At 40.5% G+C, this 20,939-nt stretch overlaps 1 protein-coding gene across 11 annotated transcripts in view; it reads left to right on the top strand.

The window, feature by feature from the left end:
• DOCK10 (dedicator of cytokinesis 10) overlaps nucleotides 1-20,939 on the top strand; it is a 281,316-nt gene that overhangs the window by 110,239 nt on the left and 150,138 nt on the right. For all 11 annotated transcript variants that reach the window (XM_055380571.2, XM_063695244.1, XM_055380574.2 and 8 more), the window contains exons 2-3: nucleotides 5,841-5,960; nucleotides 20,162-20,251. In XM_055380571.2, the coding sequence (XP_055236546.1) occupies nucleotides 5,841-5,960; nucleotides 20,162-20,251 (210 nt within the window). The remainder of the gene's footprint in view (nucleotides 1-5,840; nucleotides 5,961-20,161; nucleotides 20,252-20,939) is intronic.

The raw sequence follows: 20,939 nt of genomic DNA, 5'->3' as shown, positions 1-20,939 counted from the left end.
AGGAAGAATCAACATTGTGAAAATGGCCATACTGCCCAAGGTAATTTACAGATTCAATGCCATCCCCATCAAGCTACCAATGACTTTCTTCACAGAATTGGAAAAAACTACTTTAAAGTTCATATGGAACCAAAAAAGAGCCCACATCGCCAAGTCAATCCTAAGCCAAAAGAACAAAGCTGGAGGCATCACACTGCGTGACTTCAAACCATACTACAAGGCTATAGTAACCAAAGCAGCGTGATACTGGTACCAAAACAGAGATATAGATCAATGGAACAGAACAGAGCCCTCAGAAATAACGCCGCATACCTACAACTATCTGATCTTTGACAAACCTGAGAAAAACAAGCAATGGGGAAAGGATTCCCTATTTAATAAATGGTGCTGGGAAAACTGGCTAGCCATATGCAGAAAGCTGAAACTGGATCCCTTCCTTACACCTTATACAAAAATCAATTCAAGATGGATTAAAGATTTAAACGTTAGACCTAAAACCATAAAAACCCTAGAAGAAAACCTAGGCATTACCATTCAGGACATAGGCATGGGCAAGGACTTCATGTCTAAAACACCAAAAGCAATGGCAACAAAAGACAAAATTGACAAATGGGATCTAATTAAACTAAAGAGCTTCTGCACAGCAAAAGAAACTACCATCAGAGTGAACAGGCAACCTACAAAATGGGAGAAAATTTTCGCAACCTACTCGTCTGACAAAGGGCTAATATCCAGAATCTACAATGAACTCAAACAAATTTACAAGAAAAAAACAAACAACCCCATCAAAAAGTGGGCGAAGGACATGAACAGACACTTCTCAAAAGAAGACATTTATGCAGCCAAAAAACACATGAAAAAATGCTCATCATCACTAGCCATCAGAGAAATGCAAATCAAAACCACTATGAGATACCATCTCACACCAGTTAGAATGGCAATCATTAAAAAGTCAGGAAACAACAGGTGCTGGAGAGGATGTGGAGAAATAGGAACACTTTTACACTGTTGGTGGGACTGTAAACTAGTTCAACCATTGTGGAAGTCAGTGTGGCGATTCCTCAGGGATCTAGAACTAGAAATACCATTTGATCCAGCCATCCCATTACTGGGTATATACCCAAATGACTATAAATCATGCTGCTATAAAGACACATGCACACGTATGTTTATTGCGGCATTATTCACAATAGCAAAGACTTGGAACCAACCCAAATGTCCAACAATGATAGACTGGATTAAGAAGATGTGGCACATATACACCATGGAATACTATGCAGCCATAAAAAATGACGAGTTCATGTCCTTTGTAGGGACATGGATGAAATTGGAAATCATCATTCTCAGTAAACTATCGCAAGAACAAAAAACCAAACACCACATATTCTCACTCATAGGTGGGAATTGAACAATGAGATCACATGGACACAGGAAGGGGAACATCACACTCTGGGGACTGCTGTGGGGTAGGGGGAGGGGGGAGGGATAGCATTGGGAGATATACTTAATGCTAGATGACGAGTTAGTGGGTGCAGCGCACCAGCATGGCACATGTATACATATGTAACTAACCTGCACAATGTGCACATGTACCCTAAAACTTAAAGTATAATAAAAAAAAATTAATTTAAAAAAAAAGAAAGAAAAAATCCTAAAAACATTGTGGTGATTGCAAAAAAAAAAAACAAAACAAAAAAAACAAATATTTATTGAGTGCCTACTATTTGCTCTTTGTAGACATTAAATTTATAATACTGATGCTTTAAATCCCTGACTAGTGAACATTAAAAACCCATAGGCTTTATCTATTAACACTTGGATAATGAGGATTATACGTGTGGGCTCTTCCAGGGGTTTAAAAGGTATTATCTCATTTAATCCTGTGAGGCAGCACCTACTAAACCATTTTACAGATGGAGAAATTAATGCATGGGGATTTTAATTACCACGCCTGAAGTTCCACAGCTCATATGTGGCAATGCCAAAACTGGAATCCCAGGAATTCTGGCACTAGAGTATATGTTAAACTCTCTGTCGCATCGTAACATAGAAAACCTATACTCACACTCTACTTTATACTTTGGATTTTTCCAAAATAAGGCTGGGTAGTCTAGATTATGTTTCAGTTAGATTGTACTTCCATTCTGGAGGAATATGAAGGTTGGTAATTTAGCCATGTAATTTTTAGTGTTACATACTTCAGATGCTTATTTTCTTCAATGTCATTTCTTCATCCATTTGATCTTGAATTATAGTGATGAAAATAATTCAGATATTTGTAATGGAATACTTTGTTCTTGCTTGTTTCAAACCAATTGAGATGCCCTGGGTAGCCCAGACTATTACGAAGATGACAGTTTTACCACCCTGGGGCTTAGATAATCATCTTGGCATTCAATAGTGAAATCAGGTAGACGGGAAGCAAGCATTTGTTTTTGTGACAGGAGCCCATTCTTCTGCTGTGAAGTTGATTTGGAGGAGAGCTGTGGATTTGGGGAACTAGATCAAAGAAATCTCTTAATTCTCTGTAAGAAGAATAGGGCCTCTCACCACTGTGGTGCAACACCAACCCTAATGCATAATAACAGGTACTGGTGGGTGCCTTTTCCCATGCAGAGTGACTTTAGAACAGCTAATGAAATTCATTACTCATTTGAGAGAAAGAGAGAAAGAGTAAAAAGCACTATAAAAATCCAAGCCAATTCAGAGTAATCTTGGCACATACCTTATCCCTGTTGGTGCATTTCCAAAAGAAACAAGCACATTAAATTCAAGAGGGATAACCCAACCCTTGTTAAAGCTGTAAATCAATGCTGCTCAGTCCCCAGTTTCACTCAATGTCTCTGCAAGGAGCAGTAGTGAGAAATTAACTGATCCCACCATCCTTGTATACATGTGTCTCTTTACACCGAGCAGGCAGCTCCCTTGCTGCGGACAGAACTACTGGTTATGTAGTCCGGATTCTCGCCATCACAGATGCATAAAGCATCTGTGACAACTTTGGCCTAATCCCAGGCTCTAGACACTATGGAATATATCATTGCTATTTCTTTTTAAACTTTATGTCCACAAAATTATGATGCATTGAATATCTTGAATGTTACACAGTGATCAACAAATTCACTGGAAAGATTGAACTTCACCAATCTATTCCTCCAGAGGCCAAAACTTAGTAAATTACATGAAGTAGATCTGCTGGATTTTGCGGTTCCATGTCAAAATAACCCCAGTGCAATATTCTAAACAGGAAAGGCCTAATAAATATCATTCATTAATTGATGTCATAGCCTGAAATGAATACCTAAAATTATGCCTTTAGATGCTTGCAGGCCATATGTTTTATTTGGGTATATCGAACCAAGGTTGCTGCGGCCACAGCACAGAGTACTAACCACTATACGATCACGGCGAACTACCGGGGACCATTATTTGGGTATATCAAGGCAAGTTAGGATTTAGTTTCTCTGTGGTTTTATTAATAACTTGTGACTTGGGAGCTCTGATTTGCCTATTGTACTAATTTAGGTGGGATTGATTTTAGGTAACATTGGGGTACCAGAAAAAGATCTTCTTTGAAAGATTTTCTTGTCTCCAACTCCTTAAATAATGCTGGATTTGGGGACTAATGGGTGATAAAATTTAAAAGATAGTGAGAACCCGATTATAGAAGTCCTCTCAAAACATCCATATGTCATTTGCCTTTAAACCTATAAATTACAATACACACTAACACCACACTTTCATATCTCTACTCATTTTGGTGTGAGGAGGGAGAAGATAAAAGTGTTATTAGCCACATCATGGACTATTGCTGTAAATACCAAAGGGCATCATATACTTAAGCTGAAGAACTCTTAGAGACATAAACAATGAACCAAATCTAAGGCAGACGTAAGAGCTTCCTGAAAGGGTTTTACTGTACATTTTGTTTCGTTTGCTACATTTGATACCTACACACTCAATAGGGAGGAAAAACAGGTTTCAGAATAAGCCAACTGTTTCAGACTTGAAGGCCTGTGGGGGCAGTTGGTAATACAAAAGTAATATGCTGCAGGGTAAGATAAAGACTACTGAGGCCTGCAGCTGAATTGGAGTGAAATACCATGACTTAAAGACATTCAAACCCAATTAAAAAGAAAATAAATGTGGGTGGCAAACCAAACATCTGGAACGTGCATTTGCCTTTTGAGCTGTCAATCTAAATCTTTGGAATTAACCTTTGCCTGGGAAATAAGGAATTGGAACTTAAAATAAGTCTAAATAGAATAATATCAAAAGGCAATGATTCCAGAAAGTCTTTTTTTCCACTACCCAAGACATGCCAAAGCATCTCTGAATTTTCTTCCTCAAAATACTCAATGTGTCACAGCTCTTTCATTAAATATGTTGGTCAACTGAATTTCTTTTCTCCAAACATTGTGTGGGGTATTTCTTTTTTACTAAACTAGCCATCTTTCTGGAAGGACCTTCTAGACAGAATATTCACCTGGCATTACCCTTAGTTTCCTTAAGCATTTGTGAAGTGAGCTGGGTTTTTTTTTCTAATGTAGAAAGTACATGATGACCCTTGCCATTGGCCCACTATGTTCACATTTTATTTTTTATATTTGGAAAATTATCAAAATATATATTGACTGCTACTTTGAAAAGCCCATTAGCATTTGTTAAAATGTTGATGAAAGTTTCTAGGGCCTTATCAGAAGAGATCTTCCAAAGAAAGCCTTAGGAGTCAAAGCTAACTCTGTGTGCTTTGCAGAATGAGGAAGGGTGGCATGTGTGAGTGTGGAGAAGGAAGAGTTTGGTGGGAAAGTATCTGTTGATGTCACTTATGTGAAAAAGAAAAATAATTTTTTTCACTTATGGGATCACTTTAGCGTTCAAATTTTGTAGGAACCACTCAAGCTTCTAGGAGCCCCAAAATAACCCAGAGGACCACCGCTTTTCACTTAGGTTGCATAAATGCTTCATCAAAAGGGTTAGAGGATGCAGATTGTGTTTTTGGTTTTCTGTTTTGGATTTTGTTGTGTTTTGCGGCGGGGGAGGGTCCATTTTTCTCACCTTATGAGTTCTGTACAATTGGAACAAACACATCAACCCTGTAATGAAACTGTCACATTTCTCCCTCTATTTTATTTTTATTTTTGGCACTATGGGGGGCTTCTTTGAGGGGAGCACATTCCCTCTTGGCTTCAGGAATCTAATGCAATGTGATTATCGAGCTATTTTTTCACTTATCCATTTTCATCACACTGCATCCATAATAGTCCTGTCGTTCAGTTCTATTAGAAAATGACCTAGCTTGTCTCTGTAGAGACAAAGAGGCTCAGAGCCAAGCAATTAATCCTGACACAGGATCCATGTGTTTGTGACAACCAAGACTGCCTGTGATACTTTGATTGCTAGCAAGGTGCCAACATTTTTAAATAGACCCAAGCAGAACTCATGAGGAAGTGTCTAATTCAGAAGAAATGATGATAATCATCATAATACCATAGCAAGTAAGCAGAAGGTCTTTCTTCATGTTGACAAAGATAAAATTTACATAAACATCTATTCTGTGGATGTGATAGGGCTGGGTATCATGAGCCTTGGGGACTCAATAAAAACAGCTTGAATTTCTGAGGGAGATATCAGGTATTTTAGGATTTTCTCATATTATTTCAAATCTGGAAATAATAGGTATGTGGCTTTGCCCTAAATTCCTGGAGCCTCTGTGACTGCATTGGAAGGATTGTGCAGTGTCAAAGCCTCAATGATAACTAAGAGATGAAATCCAACCAGGCATAGAAAAGGGAGATGGTGTATGTCAGTGATCAATACCATATTTTCTTTTTCTACAGCAAGAAAAGCCTAGGCTTCTTGAGCCTTTGGATTATGAGACTGTCATTGAAGAACTTGAAAAGACCTACCGGAATGATCCTCTTCAAGATCTCCTGTTCTTCCCCATTGATGACTTTTCAGTAAGTCTTCTCTTCTCAAGCCATCTAGATTCAGGAGGGCCCTACACATTGGGTCATTGACTTTCCCTGGAGATTCAGAGAGTCCAGGCCTCCCTGTGGCCACCCTACATCTCAGTCCTGCAGCAGGAGTTCACATCCTATAATAGAAAGTACCCCAGGGCCCCCTCAAGTTGAAAGATTGGAGGCTGAGTGAGTCAGTGGCCACTGGGGACTGGGAGGAGGCCCAGGACACTGCCCGGTTCCAGCTGGCACTCATGTGCCTGCAATGTCCGGGTTTCTGGCCACTGCCTTACCTGGACTCACAGAGAGCACTTCCTCCCTCAGCCATTTCTAACTGAAAGCTTCCAAGCAACTGAAACCAACCAATGGCAAAGACAGGACTCCATTAGCACAAAAGATGCAGTTCTTAAAAATCACCCTTAATCTTGGTTTGTCTTTCATAAGGAGATACTGACACTTGGGGGCAAAGAAAGCTAGGCTAGAACATCTTCATGGAGAGATTGGCGGTCTCAGATAGTCCCCTTTAGGACAATGCACACTACCACATAGACAGCCTCTGAGGGTAGTAGAGATAATGAATGAAAAGGAAATTCGCTTTGGAGACAAACACAAAGTTGTGGATGGTGAGCACCCACAAGTTCCAAACATAAAATACTGTCACCTTGTGGTCTTAAACATTTTTAAATTGTGATCTAATATCTAACTGTCAAACAGAGATCTCAATGGGCAGTTAGTAAACTTTCCTGTCTCTTCCTAAAAGAAAGGTGGTCTCAGACATCACAAACTTCAACATCTTAAGGCAAATAAAAAGGCAGCTTAAGGGTAGCCCTGTGAAACAGCCATTGTCCATGCAAACCTCTATCAGGGAGCATGGATCTCAGTGCCCACACATTCCTCAAGCAGCCTCAAACTTCCATTTTCTCTCTTACTTTGAGGGCAGGTCTGGCTTCTGGCTTTTAAAGAGTTTTTTTTTTTTTTTCACCTTCCTCCATGGATTCATGAAAAAGAAGGTATATGGAAGTTAATGATTTTCTGTTTCAAGTGTGAAGAATCATGGAAAAAAGGAGACAGATTTGTAAATAGGAAGAAAGAAACTCTTCCAATGTTTTTCAAAATTTTAAACGGCTTCCACTTGAGTGCTGGCACATTTTGAGAGAGACTTATCTCGTGCAGAAATCTCATTTCCGTGGTTGGACTAGGCCACTGGAAGTTGAACTGTGAGCATAAAGTTAAACCACATTTTTTTAAATTCCACATCCTCATTTTCATTTTTCAGACTGAAGATTAACCTGATGAACAGTCTTTTTCTTTCTTTCTTTCTTCTTTCTTTCTTTTTTTTTTTTTTTACCGAGTGTCACTCTGTCACCCAGGCTGAAGTACAGTGCCGTATTCTTGGCTCACTGCAACCTCCTCCACCTCCTGCGTTCAGGTGATTCTCCTGCCTCAGCCTCCCAAGTAGCTGGGATTACAGGTGCATGCCACCACACCCGGCTAATTTTTGTAATTTTAGTAGAGATGGGGTTTTGCCATGTTGGCCACACTGGTCTCGAACTCATGACCTCAAGTGATCCACCCATCTCGGCCTCACAGAGTGCTGGGATTACAGGGGTGAGCCACCACGTCCAGCCTTGAACAGCCTCTTTATGTCAAACACCACCAAAAATCATGAATCCAGGAGCATCTTTTCTCCTAGTTATGTCCTTCAAAAATATGTCAAATGCTACTTCAAGGCCTCGCAGCTCAAAAAGAGAGTGGAGGATGCAGGTAGATGGGCTGTAAAGTTTTGGCATCTTCCCATGCTCATTTAAATTGAGGAATGTCTCTGATTACTCCTTGATCTTTATCATCCTTGGCAGCGTAACAGACAACACAAGAATAACTCTTTGTTTTTCCAATGTGAACATTCCAATAAATACACTGAACTATTTTATTCCGTGGCTGCTTAAAACCCTTCTATGGCTCCCCCACTGCCTTCAAAATGAAGTGCAATCATCTCGGCATGACCCAATGCCTGCTTCAAGATGTGGTCCTTGCCCATTTCTCAAAGCCATAGCCTACCCTCTCCCACCCCATCCCGGCCCATCATACACAGTCACCCTCATTCCCAACTGGGGTAAAAGACCAGCACAGTTCCAAACATACTATTCTATAACACACCCCAAACCATTTCCTTCCTTTATTCATTCAGCAAATACATGATGTATAATACTGAATACTGGGCATTATTTGATGAATGGAGACAGCAGTGATTAGACAGAAATCACCTGGGGTTCTAAGGGAGCTTACCTTTTGGTGGGTTTACTTATTAAAGATTTACTTATTCCAAACAAAAAGGTAAACCAATTAATTTACCAGATAATTCAGATAAAGACCAATTCTATGAGGAAAATAAAACCAGGAAGAATCTGATGATAGAATCTGAGTAGGGTAAGAGCTGTGTTGGTCTAGGTGACCAGGGACAAGCCTCTCTAAGAAGGCGACATTTAAGCTGAGTTCTGAGTTCTCAAGAAGGATCAGCCATGCTGGGGAAGGCATGTTTCAGGCTAAAGGGGTAGCTGGTGCAAAGGCCCTGAAGAGCTCCAAGATTGGAGATTGGTATGGCTGGACAGGATAAGGCGTTTGCATCTTATTCTAACTACAGGCAAGGGCAAGTCACAGGAGTGTTTCAAGAAGGAAAACAAATGACTGAGTGTGGATTCCTAAATATTAAGAGTTCATCTGGGCTCTGTGTGGAAAACACAAAACAGGGCCTAGACAAAGTGGGGAGTGTGGTCCAAAGAATCATTTCCAATTAATCTCTGCCCAAGAGATTTTCAATGCTACCTAATCCTTACTATCAGCAAATGTCACATCCTCCGAATGGCTAAATTTTAATTTGCATTAAGCAACTGACAAACAAAAGGATAGTGTTAGATATTATCTCTACATAAAATTGCCTATTTTTGAATAATAGTGGAGATTGTTCCTCATTTTAACTGCTCTACAGAGTACGGCTTGGCAAACTGTGGCCCATGGGTGATCTGCTGCCTATTTTTTATGTCCCATGAGCTAAGAATGGTTTTTATGGTTGTTAAAATAGCTTAGGGAAAAAAAGATGATATTTCAAAACACATTAAAATTATCTGAAATTCAAATTCTGATACCCATAAAGAAAGTTTTATTGAACACGGACACCATTCCTTGACCTCTTGTCAGTGGCTGCTTTCATGATGTAAAGGCAGGGTTGCAACAGAGTTGCAGTAGAAGCAAGAGACATTCAGCCGGAAAAGATTTATTCTTTGATGCTTTACAGAAAAAGTTGGCTGACATACAGTACAACTGCATGCATTTTTGGTTTTTATCCTCACACTCTTTGTGGAATATAGGCGTGTCTGTAAATCTCTGATGTTACCTGCTTCACCCACAGCCTATGTCACATTTTAGGGATGTGGCGCACCAACAGGAAGTGTCCATGCAGTCAGCAAGCATGTCATGTCATCAGTTCTCCCTTCAGCAGTGGGTGAGGCTCCTCTGGGGTGTGTGGAGCCAATCTCCACGGAGTCAATGTGAAGTGGTCGTAGAATGACCACCCCAATCCCAAGGCATTGAGGGATGGAAGGAAAGGGGCAGCTCCAAGCTTCCTACCCCCACCTCTAAATGTCTTTCATCCAGTTTCTGCCCTGCAGATTGGAGAATCCAGCTCACTCGTATGTTTCCACGTTACCAAGCACCCACACTTGCAGCACACATGATTCATTACTCGGTTTGTTTAATCAATATTTATTCAGCACCCACGAGCTGCTGAATATAGAACAGCACTTCCTAGACTAGTGAGACTGACAAGAAAAGCCAAAGCCCTGTGTTTAAGGAGCTCATGCCCTTTTATGGATGAAAAAGCAAGTTGATTTAGAATGCTTATGGTTAAGAAATACCGAGAATCAGAGACTTTGTCTGGTATCTGGTACACCAGAAAGATTACTTTTCACCAAGGCAGTATTCTTATATTGTGACTGTATATATTAAAAGTTTTTCTCTATTCACTCTGCTGTCCCAAGCCACAAATACCCTCATTTGCCTGGACCATACCTTCTCTCCAAGAAGTGATTTTGTAACTGGTCCTCCTGCTTTCTTCTTTGCTCCGCTTTGATTCGTTCACACACAGTACTCAATGGAAGCTGTTAGGAACACAAATTAGATAACGCCATGCCTCTGGCTAAAACTTCTCAGTGGCTTCCCATTGCCTTAAGAGTCAAATCCAGCTCCTCCCATAACCCCTGTCATCTGGTTCCCCATGTTCTCTGAGCTCTCATCTAGCCTACTTTCCTCAGTCACTGCACAGACATCAAGCATTCCTTCTGTTCCCCCAACTTGCCAAGCTCATCCTCTCGGTAGGGCCTTTACACTCTCTGTATAGCTGGTTCCTATTTTTCAGTCACAACTCAGTTTAAATGTCACCTCTACAAAGAAGCATCCCTGACTTCCAAGCTACATTGCCCTCACACCCAGTTACTTTATAACATTACCCCACCTGCTTCTCTTGATAACACTTATCACCACTGGGAAATATCTTGGTTTGCTTTTTCACTCCTCTGTCACTTGTTTCTCACTGTTAGACAGTAGCCTCTAGCAGGACAGAGACATCTTCTGTCTTGACTGTTGAAAGATTTTCAGCAGCTAAAGCAGAACTTGGCACAAAGCAGATGGAAAATAAATATTTATTTCATGAATTATCTTTCAGAAACATCTAGATTTCTATTTTATAACATAATGTTGATCCTTTGAGTACCTTGAGGAACCAAAAGGCTTTTATGAAACAAAATTCTTGAGAACAAAGAGGATGAAGTAATTGGCTTTGCTTGATGGTAAGGAAAATACTTCCTGCTTTGGCACAACTCAACTCAACATATCACCTTAAAAAACAGCACTAAGAACACGTTTCCCTTTTTAAAGAGGCCCATTCCTTCTAACATAGTGTCTGGCTCATAGCTGATATCAGCAAAGCTTAGTTTCCTCCTTTTAACACTTTTTTTTAAAGAGATGGAGTCTCGCTCTGTTATCCAGGCTGGAGTATAGTGGGAAGTCACTGCAGCCTCAAACTTGGCCTCTCAAAGTGCTGGGATTACAGGCGTGAGCCACTGCACCCAGCCCTCTAACACTTTAGTGTACTTCTTCACTTACTCATTCACTTCCTTTCTGTTACTAGGCAAGGGACAAATCAGTTCATATCTGTCCTTCAGGTACCCAACACAATGTCTGATTCATAGGCATTCAATAGATTATCAAACATTGAATTAAAATAGTTTTCTTCCAGGTTGAGGGCCTGACACAGAAGCACTTTCCTTTATTTTGGCACACCAGGTAGAAGCTGGTCCTCCTTGTGTGTGGGTTCTGGGACTAAACAGTATGAACTCCTGCACTACATGTGTCCTAATGATTCACTAAAATAAGCAGTATTGATGTATTTATTAAGCCATTCATTGCAAAAACTTGTACTGCTTCAATAATTGTATTTGCTACTTTTTTTCATCTTTCTTTTTCAAGCTGGTAGTAATAGAAACTTTAGAACAAAACAAAAAATAAAGAACTTAGTCACCAAAGTGTGTGACTCAGTAAAGTAGGCAAAGAAAGTAAGAAAAGAAAGCAAGGGCTAAGAAAAATGGTTTCAAGGACACATTGAATCATATTGTCAAATGATTCAGTTTAAGAAAAGACTGATGCAAAATAGCAGAAAAAAAGTTGAGAAAGTCAGAAATGAGTTTCTTCCTGAGCAAAAGATGTAGAAAGCCTGAGATGGGATCATTTCTGGGAAGTACAAAACCATAAATAAGAAAGTTCTGATGTCTGAAAGCTGGTAAGACTGTACACTGTGTAGGAAGACCACCTATCAACTATACTTCAATATTGTCCACACCAGTAAAACTCTATTTCAATTTACCTTCATGGACCACCTTTGGTGATCTAAGCTGTATATATCCAGGACAGCAATATGAATAAGAAGCAGACCTTACACTTGAACAGTTAGACTTTCAACACCGGGCAGTGCGATTTTCAAAGTCAAAGTCTATGTCACATGACTACAGTCACCTAAGAGTCTCATTATCTTCTCAAATTCCATCTTCATATTAGTAGTAGGTCAGAATTGTATCCCAGGGTACTCCAAGGCATTCTGCACTTTTCACTGGCTATTAAAACTCAGAATGGTGGATATCATAATATACCAATGGCTTGTTCTTTTCATAGTATGTCTTTAGCAATGAAAAGCAAATGGTATATGGGGACTTCTAGACTCAACCACAAGGGTCATTCTAGGAAAGGAAGCAGAAAGATTTGAATATGTTTTAAACTGCAAATCAGTAAGGTCATGAGTTTTCTTTCTTTTTTTTTTTTCTGAGACAAAAATTAACATTTTATAAGAATCTCAACCTCTTTTAAATCTGTGGCTTTTGAGCCTGAAAAGCAGGCTTTTAAATGGCTCCTGGTGTTCATGTAAGAACATTGTAATTGCAATTTGAAAACTGAGTAATAGTCTTTGTCGAATTAGATTCTTTCTATGTTATAATATTCCTGTCATTTACAAGCTAATGAAGTTAAGATTTGGAAAGGCTGTTGTTCAAGGAAATAGAGCAACTGGAAGGACAAACACCTAACATAAGCACCTTGACTTTTACTATTAGTTTCTGTCTAAACAGCATGCTTTTGGCCGATGCTTCTTAGAAAAAAAAGGCACACAAGTTGGGGGAAATATTAACTTCCTGAATCCCACAGTGAGTGATGCCATTAGAAAATAAGTACTGTAGTGAAACAGTTCTGGTTGTTTATTTCATTTCAGTAAGAATGTGTGTGGAGACCCTGGTCTGTGTTTGATTGTGCTAAGAATGTATGTCCACACCAGACTTGGACACAAATGTTCATAGAGGCATTATTCATCATAGCCCCAAAATGAGAATAACCCAAATAATCTATCAACTGATGAATGGGTAAATAGAATGTGGTATATCCATAAAATGGAATGTCACTATTATTCAGCCATAAAAAGGATTGAAATGTTGATACATGCTGCAATTTAGATCAACCTTGAATATATTGTATTAAGTGAAAGAAGCCAGTCCCAAAAGACCATATAGTACACGTATATGAAATGTTCAAAATAGGCAAATCCATAGAGACAGAAAGGAGATTAGTGGTTGCCATGGGCTGGGGAGATGGGAAAATGAGAAGTGAATGCTAGTGGGTATGGGGTTTCTTTTGGGCATGATGAAAATGTTCTGTAATTAAATCGTGGTAATGGTTGCACAACTCTGTGACTATACCAAAAACCACCCAATTCTATACTTTTAAAGGATAAATTTTATGACAGATCAGTTATATCTCAATTAGATGGTTTTTTTAAAAAGCCGTTCTATGTGTTAGGATAGAGGTGGTGCACGTGATCACAGGAAGGATACAAAGGAATCATGAAAACATATATGTAGATACGAGCACTTTATTCTTTAAAAGGAGTGAATGGAACATAGCAAAGGAGTAATAAGGAATATGGCAAAACTTATTTTACAGTTGTTATATTTTACCCCCAAAGCAGATGTAATGTGGCTTGCTTATAAACAATAAAACACACAGGTAAAATGACCGGCTGAATTCATCAGCAGCATAACCTTTGGGCCTAAAATATTCTATGGGTAAGCTGCAGACTTCATGTGTGCTACAGAGTAAATAACAGCATTCAGGGAAGAGAAATGTGTGTTGGATGAATTATAAAGCTTTTGAAAAGGAGCTGGCACCTATACAAAACCTGAGATTTTGAAAGAATGAGGAAAGAAAAAGACTTTTGGAGAGGCAGAGGAGCATGGGCAAAGGCCCTGTGCAGGAATGAGGCTGGCCCTGAAGGAGAAATGCGGGCAGCCAGGTGGGATGGAGCCGGTGAGAGCTGGCAGTGCTGGGCCGCTCTTCAGTCCATTTCTCTTCCCTAGACCATGTCTGCAGGCCTCACAGCAGGCAACCCTCTTCACTGGGCTTTCTTGGATGGTAAACTCAGACCACAGACCTCAGAGTCTTTGCCAGGGGGAGGTCCTGGTGCAGTAGGTGTCTTTATATTGTTGGAGCAACTCGTTTCTATTAATATGTAGAATGTTTGGTCCTCATCTCTTTAGAGGAGATGAGACACGTTTTGGAGCCTGGAAAATAAGTCACAAAAAAGAAGTGAAATGACTGGCTCAGTAGTTTGTCAATCCAAGAGTAAAACACCTTGAACTTCTTGTTATAGGATTCTATCACTACTATATACCTAAATACTACAACACTGCGTCTTCATGCTTAACTTGGCTGGAATGACTGCTATCAAGTAATAGACAACTGTTCATTATTTGTATATTTGCCATACAGTTTAACCCCAGCAAAACAAGAAGGGCTTTCCCTTTAAAGCACAAGTCAGGTTAAAGTAATATTCTCATGTATTTAAACAATAAGTAAAATAAAATCACAACAATACTCTTCTGAATGTGGTAAAAGATGTTATTCAAGCAACTAATGTAATCTAAGGACATTCTCTAATAGAATAAAAGGCAATATTGATGTCTGAGAAATTTAGGTTAAAATCACTTTTAAACACATGCTGAGGGTCATTAATCACGAAGTTTTAGTTTATAGTTCTTATCGTGAGGCTTGTAACTCCCCAAGCTTAGACTGATTGATTACTTTAAACACCATCATTTTGTCCTCCTTTTTGAACAGGGGGAAGCTACAATACTGTCAGAGGAAGCTTTTCTCAGCCCCAAGATAGGATAAGCAGCCCTTTTTTAGACTTTTACAGTGACCTTTGGCCAATTGAGAGATAGTCCTGATGTGCTTGGAAGGAAGTCTTCTGTAGCCAGTGTAGCCAGCAGATTGGTGGCTGTAACAAAACCTCCAAGACCACCCACTGCAGGCTACAAGGAACCAGAAAGTGACAGGGCTGCAAGGGAGGATGTCTGAATCTCATGGACCTGAAACTGTAAACACAGGCCTGCATGCATCATTTCAGGACAGTTTTTATTTCCAAATGCCTGATCTCTGGACAATAGATAGGCTCCTTATGAAATCCTACCACCAAAGGAGAAGCTCAGCTGAGTTCCACTGCAGTTTCAGATCCCTTTTATGCTATTGAGCTATACTAATTGTTGACCAGAGTTTTATAAAAGAGAACAGGAAATCTCTTGTGGTCAAGACAATTTGTAGTAGTCTGAAAGCATCTGATTCTCAGAAAAGAAAAAATTCTTTGTAACCATATTAAAACCCTTACCAAATATGATTGTTTATAGTTTTCTTTGTATTTGATCAACTCATTTTTGCTTCAGTGGAGACACATTAAAGAGATCTAAAATGAGAAGAAGTGCCACAGTTTTTAAAGTGGAAACTTGTGGAGTCCTTGCACTATATATATATATATATTTTTTTTTTTTTTTTTTGAGATGGAGTTTTGCTCTTGCTGCCCGGGCTGGAGTACAGTGGCGCCATCTCGACTCACCGCAACCTCCGCCACCCCGGTTCAAGCGATTCTCCTGCCTCAGCCTCTCGAGTAGCTGGGATTGCAGGCATGTGCCACCATGCCCAGCTAATTTTTATTTTATTTTATTTTATTTTTATTTTCAGTAGAGACGGGGTTTCTTCATGTTGGTCAGGCTGGTCTCACACTCCCAACCTCAGGTGATCCACCCGCCTCAGCCTCCCAAAGCGCTGGGATTATAGGCATGAGCCACCGCGCCTGGCTGTCCTTGCACTTTTTCAGACAAATGCTCCAGTATTATAATAAAATACAACTAAGATCAATAGCACATTATGGGCATGCATCATACATGTATTCCCTTTCCTATACCTTGTGTAACCTGCACAGGATATTAGATATGCAATAACTGCACATATTGTAAAATAATGTTTTAGATTTATCACATGGTTCCAAGAGCATAATTCAGCCTGTTGTCTTATTTAGTAAAAAGTCAACATCATTTTATAACAAGAGACCACCAGGCATTGTACACATGATTAAGCAATTTTTGTAACTCGACCTGAATTAATTCGCAGTCTCATAAATTGGATGTGAACATTACCTTATGTATTTGGGGGCCTATCATGTTGGTCAGGCTGGTCTCACACTCCCAACCTCAGGTGATCCACCCGCCTCAGCCTCCCAAAGGGCTGGGATTATAGGCGTGAGCCACCGTGCCCGGCCCACTTTATTTTATTATGTCACAGAGCAGTGATCGTAGTGGGACAGTAAGTTTACTACATAGATGGAACAGGGAGTGGTTGTGTCACATGCAAAATATGATGGAGCCAATTTAGATCTTACTATTTATATTTTACTTAATTATAAGCTTAATTCTGAGCCATGTTACTCTACTCTCCATCAGACTTAAAGTATTTTTTTTAAAAGTCAAGAAAGCAATGGAGACTCTAGTGGAAAATGGAAAAGAGGAATAGCTTGCATTTTTGTATAAAAATTTTATTAATAATGGCCATAATATAGAATTTTTTTTAATTAGAAAGAAAAATGTCTAATGTTCCTAGTAGATTATAATATGTAATATTCCCTGGAAACCAAGCAAGTAACACCATATATCTGTAAATTATCCATCCAAATAGGAAACAAAGGCATCCCAGATCATTTAAATTCAGCAGTAATCCCCAAAGCTCAATTTAGGCATGGTTCTTAATATTCTACTCCAAAACTTCAATATAGTTTATTTACTATTTATCTTCTAACAGAGTGAATAGCATAAAATAAGCAACTTGAAGAAGGGAACTCTAAAGGAATTAAAAATGTAAAATGTAGGCCAGGCACAGTGGCTCATGCCTGTAATCCCAGCACTTTGAGAAGCCGAGACAGGCAGATCACTTGAGTCCAGGAGCTGGAGACCTTCCTGGGCAACATGGTGAGACCCTGTCCCTACAAAAAAAAAAAAAAAAAAGTGAAAATTAGCCAGGCATAGTGGTGCACACCTGTAGTCTCAACTACTGGGGAGGCCAATCACTGTAGCCCCGGAGGTCGAGGCTGCAGTGAGCTGTGATTTTACCACTGCACTGCAACCTGGTCAACAGAATGAGACCCTGTCTCAACAACAACAGCAACAAAAAGTAAAATGTAAATAATAAGATCCAAATTGGCTCTATCTTACTTTGCATGCAAAGCAACGGCTCTCTGTTCCATCCGTGGCACTGTGCTTGCTCCCTGAACCTATGCCTGGTTTGAATTGGTAGCCACAGCCTCTTCTGAGCTCTGTTTATACAGCTGCAGTCAAATCCTGGAGCAAGTGCAGTGGCCCAGGGAGCTCAGTCCACAGCTGTGCTTTAGGGCGAGCATTCATTTTCACCATTGATGTATCTAGATCCTAGTTTTCTCATTATTTTTCATCCTCTGATCTTGTTAAATCTGCATGACATTCTTCCTCTTTCACAGGATACAAACCCCGTGCTTCCCGACATGCATGTGCACATGCACACACACTCACACCAACACATCACACCCATTCACACGTGGACACACGCACACTCTACACACACACAACACTCACCACACACATTCACACCACACATACACACTGACACATCACATTCATTCACACGTGTACACACATACACATGCAGACACACTCCACACACATTCACATACCAGACACACCACACACATTCACACCACGCGTACACACTCACACCACACATACACACCACCCACACTCACACTGACACATCACACCCATTCACATGTGTACAGACATACACATGCAGACACACTCTACACACATTCACATACCACACACCCACATACATTCACACCACACATACACACCACACACCCTCATACCACACATACACGTCACACACATACAAACCCACCACACACCACACATACACACACCACACATATACGTGCCACACATACACATAAACTCACCACACATACATACACACACTCCACACACCACACATACACCACACAGACCACACATACACTCACCACACACACACTGTGTGTATATACATCACACATACACATACACTCACCACAAACACACACACCATACATACACACACACTTATACCACACACATTCACACCACACATACACACCACACATACCACACACACCATACACACATTCACACCACACATACATATACACACATTCACACATGCCACACACACACCACACATGCCCACATTCACACCACACATACACTCACACCACACATACACTACCACACTGACATTACACATACACATGCACTCAAATGCGACACACTCTCATGTATACACACTAACACACTCCACACATACTCATTGCACATACACACTACACTCAATTGCACATGCTCACAGACCCAAACCACACTCATACTCACACCATATACACACCACACACACACCACAAGTACATACATACACACACCCCACATACACACTCACCACACGCACTCACACATATACACATTCGTCACACACTCTAACACTACACATACACGTACACCACACACACCGCACCACAAACTCACCACACATGCTCACATAACACTTACACACACTATACGAACACACGCACTCAAATGCAATGCACTCTCATGCACACACACTCCACACACTCATTGCACAGACACACCCACCCAATTGCACATGCTCACACACACACACCCCCCACACACTCATATATGCTCCCACACACTCTCATCCTCTTATGGAATACACATGTACACACAGTCAATAAATTCAACAAAGAATCATTTAGGTAACCAACTAGCACTGAGGTTATAAGTGAACAAAATAAAATGTCGTGCACTTACCGAGCTTACATCAGGAGTGAAGAAAGGAGAGATTTGGAGAAAATAAGAGTCCAGGATTGGAAGAGAAGGAATGATGGGAAGGACGCCGCCCTTGGTGGCAGAGCTGCCAGCAAGGGCTGTGAACTCGGAAGACAAAACTCCCTTGACCCCTCCCTACCCATCTTCTCCAATACTGAGGATGGCTTTGGAGATTCTTATCTGTTCCAACAGCTAATCTAGAGCAGTTTAAATGAATAGCTGTGATTTGGGGTATGTGCAATATATGAGATCTCAGCTGTTGGTACCATGGATGTCACAGACTCATCACCTGAGCATCCCTATAACTACTGAGGTGCACAGACTAAAGGAAGCAGATGGCTGGAAGTGGAAACTTGCTGTTTTAGGGCATTTCATTCTCCTGTGCTTCATGGACTGAAGACATATAAGAGGCAAGAATCTATGAAATTCTGTTTGTGATGTTTTGTTTTAAGAAGTACTTTATACATTAATTAACATATATTCATTTAAAAGAATATTGTTTATTTAGCACGGAAGTTGAAAAAGTTTGCTTATTTCAGCAAAAATAAAGACACCAAAAGCACAACCTATTTTTTTCAAGGTTCAGATTTACTAAACACTCTTTCTTCCTTCCCACCCCTAACTACGACTACATGTGCACACACACAGGCACACACACACACGCATAGTTAGCTTCTAAAAGGGACTGTGTTTATCCTTTGATATTTGAGACTATTTACTATATTACTAAAATAATGCTGATTTTGTAAGTTTTCTTCTTCATTTCAAATTTATTTTAGCCTTAGCAGCAATAATAAAAAAGATTCCACTTTGGGAGGCCGAGGCGGGTGGATTACCTGAGGTCAGGAGTTCAGGACCAGCCTAGCCAACATGGTGAAACCCTGTCTCTACTAAAAAATACAAAAATTATCTGGGGGTGGTGGTGGGCACCTGTAATCCCAGCTACTAGGGAGGCTGCAACAGGAGAATCGCTTGAACCCGGGAGGCGGAGGTTGCAGTGAGCCGAGATCACGCCATTGCACTCCAGCCTGGGCGACAGAGCAAGACTCCGTCTCAAAACAAACAAACAAACAAAAAAAAGATTCCAATAGAAATAAGCTAAATTGAAAACATACAGATGCCTAAATTTTTGTTTTCTGCAAAGGGGGAAACAACTTAAAACTATGAGCTACACTAATAAAACAGTAACTGCTGTAAAAATACTAGTACTGGTAATCAAATAAATGTCCGCATCTTCTCTCCTAGAGATTAGATTGGGAAGAACTACAGAAGTGTCTCTGTCTTCTGTTAACTTTAAATACTAAGATCTAAAAGACTTCCCTTTTGTGTGTTCAGTGTGCTGGTCTGCTCGACACTTCTAAGCCGGAGGACTCAATTTCTTTTCATTGTTCGTTTCAGGCAGCCACAGTTTCCTGGGATATCCGCACGTTGTACTCAACAGTACCTGAAGATGCAGAGCACAAGGCAGAAAATTTACTGGTGAAGGAGGTAAATGTGATGCTTCCAATGCTTTATTTTAAGGCTTATGCTTTTTCCCAGGGGATTCTCAATGCAATTTACTATTATTATCTTCCTCTCATTTTCAATAGATAATTCCAAATATTCTAACTAGTGGATGTCTTTTTTTTTTTTTTGAGGGAGGGTGTCACTCTGTCACCCAGGCTGGAGTGTGGTGCACCACCTCTGCTCACAGCAGCCTCCGCCTCCCAGGTTCAAGCAATTCTTGTGCCTCAGCTTCCCAAGTAGCTGGGATTACAGGCACACGCCATCACGCCTGGCTAATTTTTGTATTTTTAGTAGAGACAGGGTTTCGCCATGTTGGCCAGGCTGCTCTCGAACTCTTGACCTCAAGTGATCCACCCACCTCAGCTTCCTGAAGTGCTGGGATTACAGGCATGAGCCACCGCGTCCGGCCATGCCAGGCTAATTTTTGTATTTTTAGTAGAGATGGGGTTTCACCATATTGGCTAGGCTGGTTTCAAACTCCTGACCTTAAGTAATCTGCCCACCTCGGCCTCCCAAAGTGCTGGGATTACAGGCATGAGCCACTGTGCCCAGCCAAATGGCCAGATCTCATGTGAACTCAGAGCTAGGGCTCATGTATCTCCAAGGGGATGGCACAAGCCTTTCATGAGGGATCCACCCCCATGATCCAAACGCTTCCCACCAGGCCACA

The sequence above is a fragment of the Gorilla gorilla genome, chromosome 11 (genome assembly GCF_029281585.2).
Source record: "Gorilla gorilla gorilla isolate KB3781 chromosome 11, NHGRI_mGorGor1-v2.1_pri, whole genome shotgun sequence".
Lineage (NCBI taxonomy): Eukaryota > Metazoa > Chordata > Mammalia > Primates > Hominidae > Gorilla > Gorilla gorilla.
Note: the sequence above shows the minus strand (reverse complement) of the source record. Positions and strands in the feature narration are given on the sequence as shown.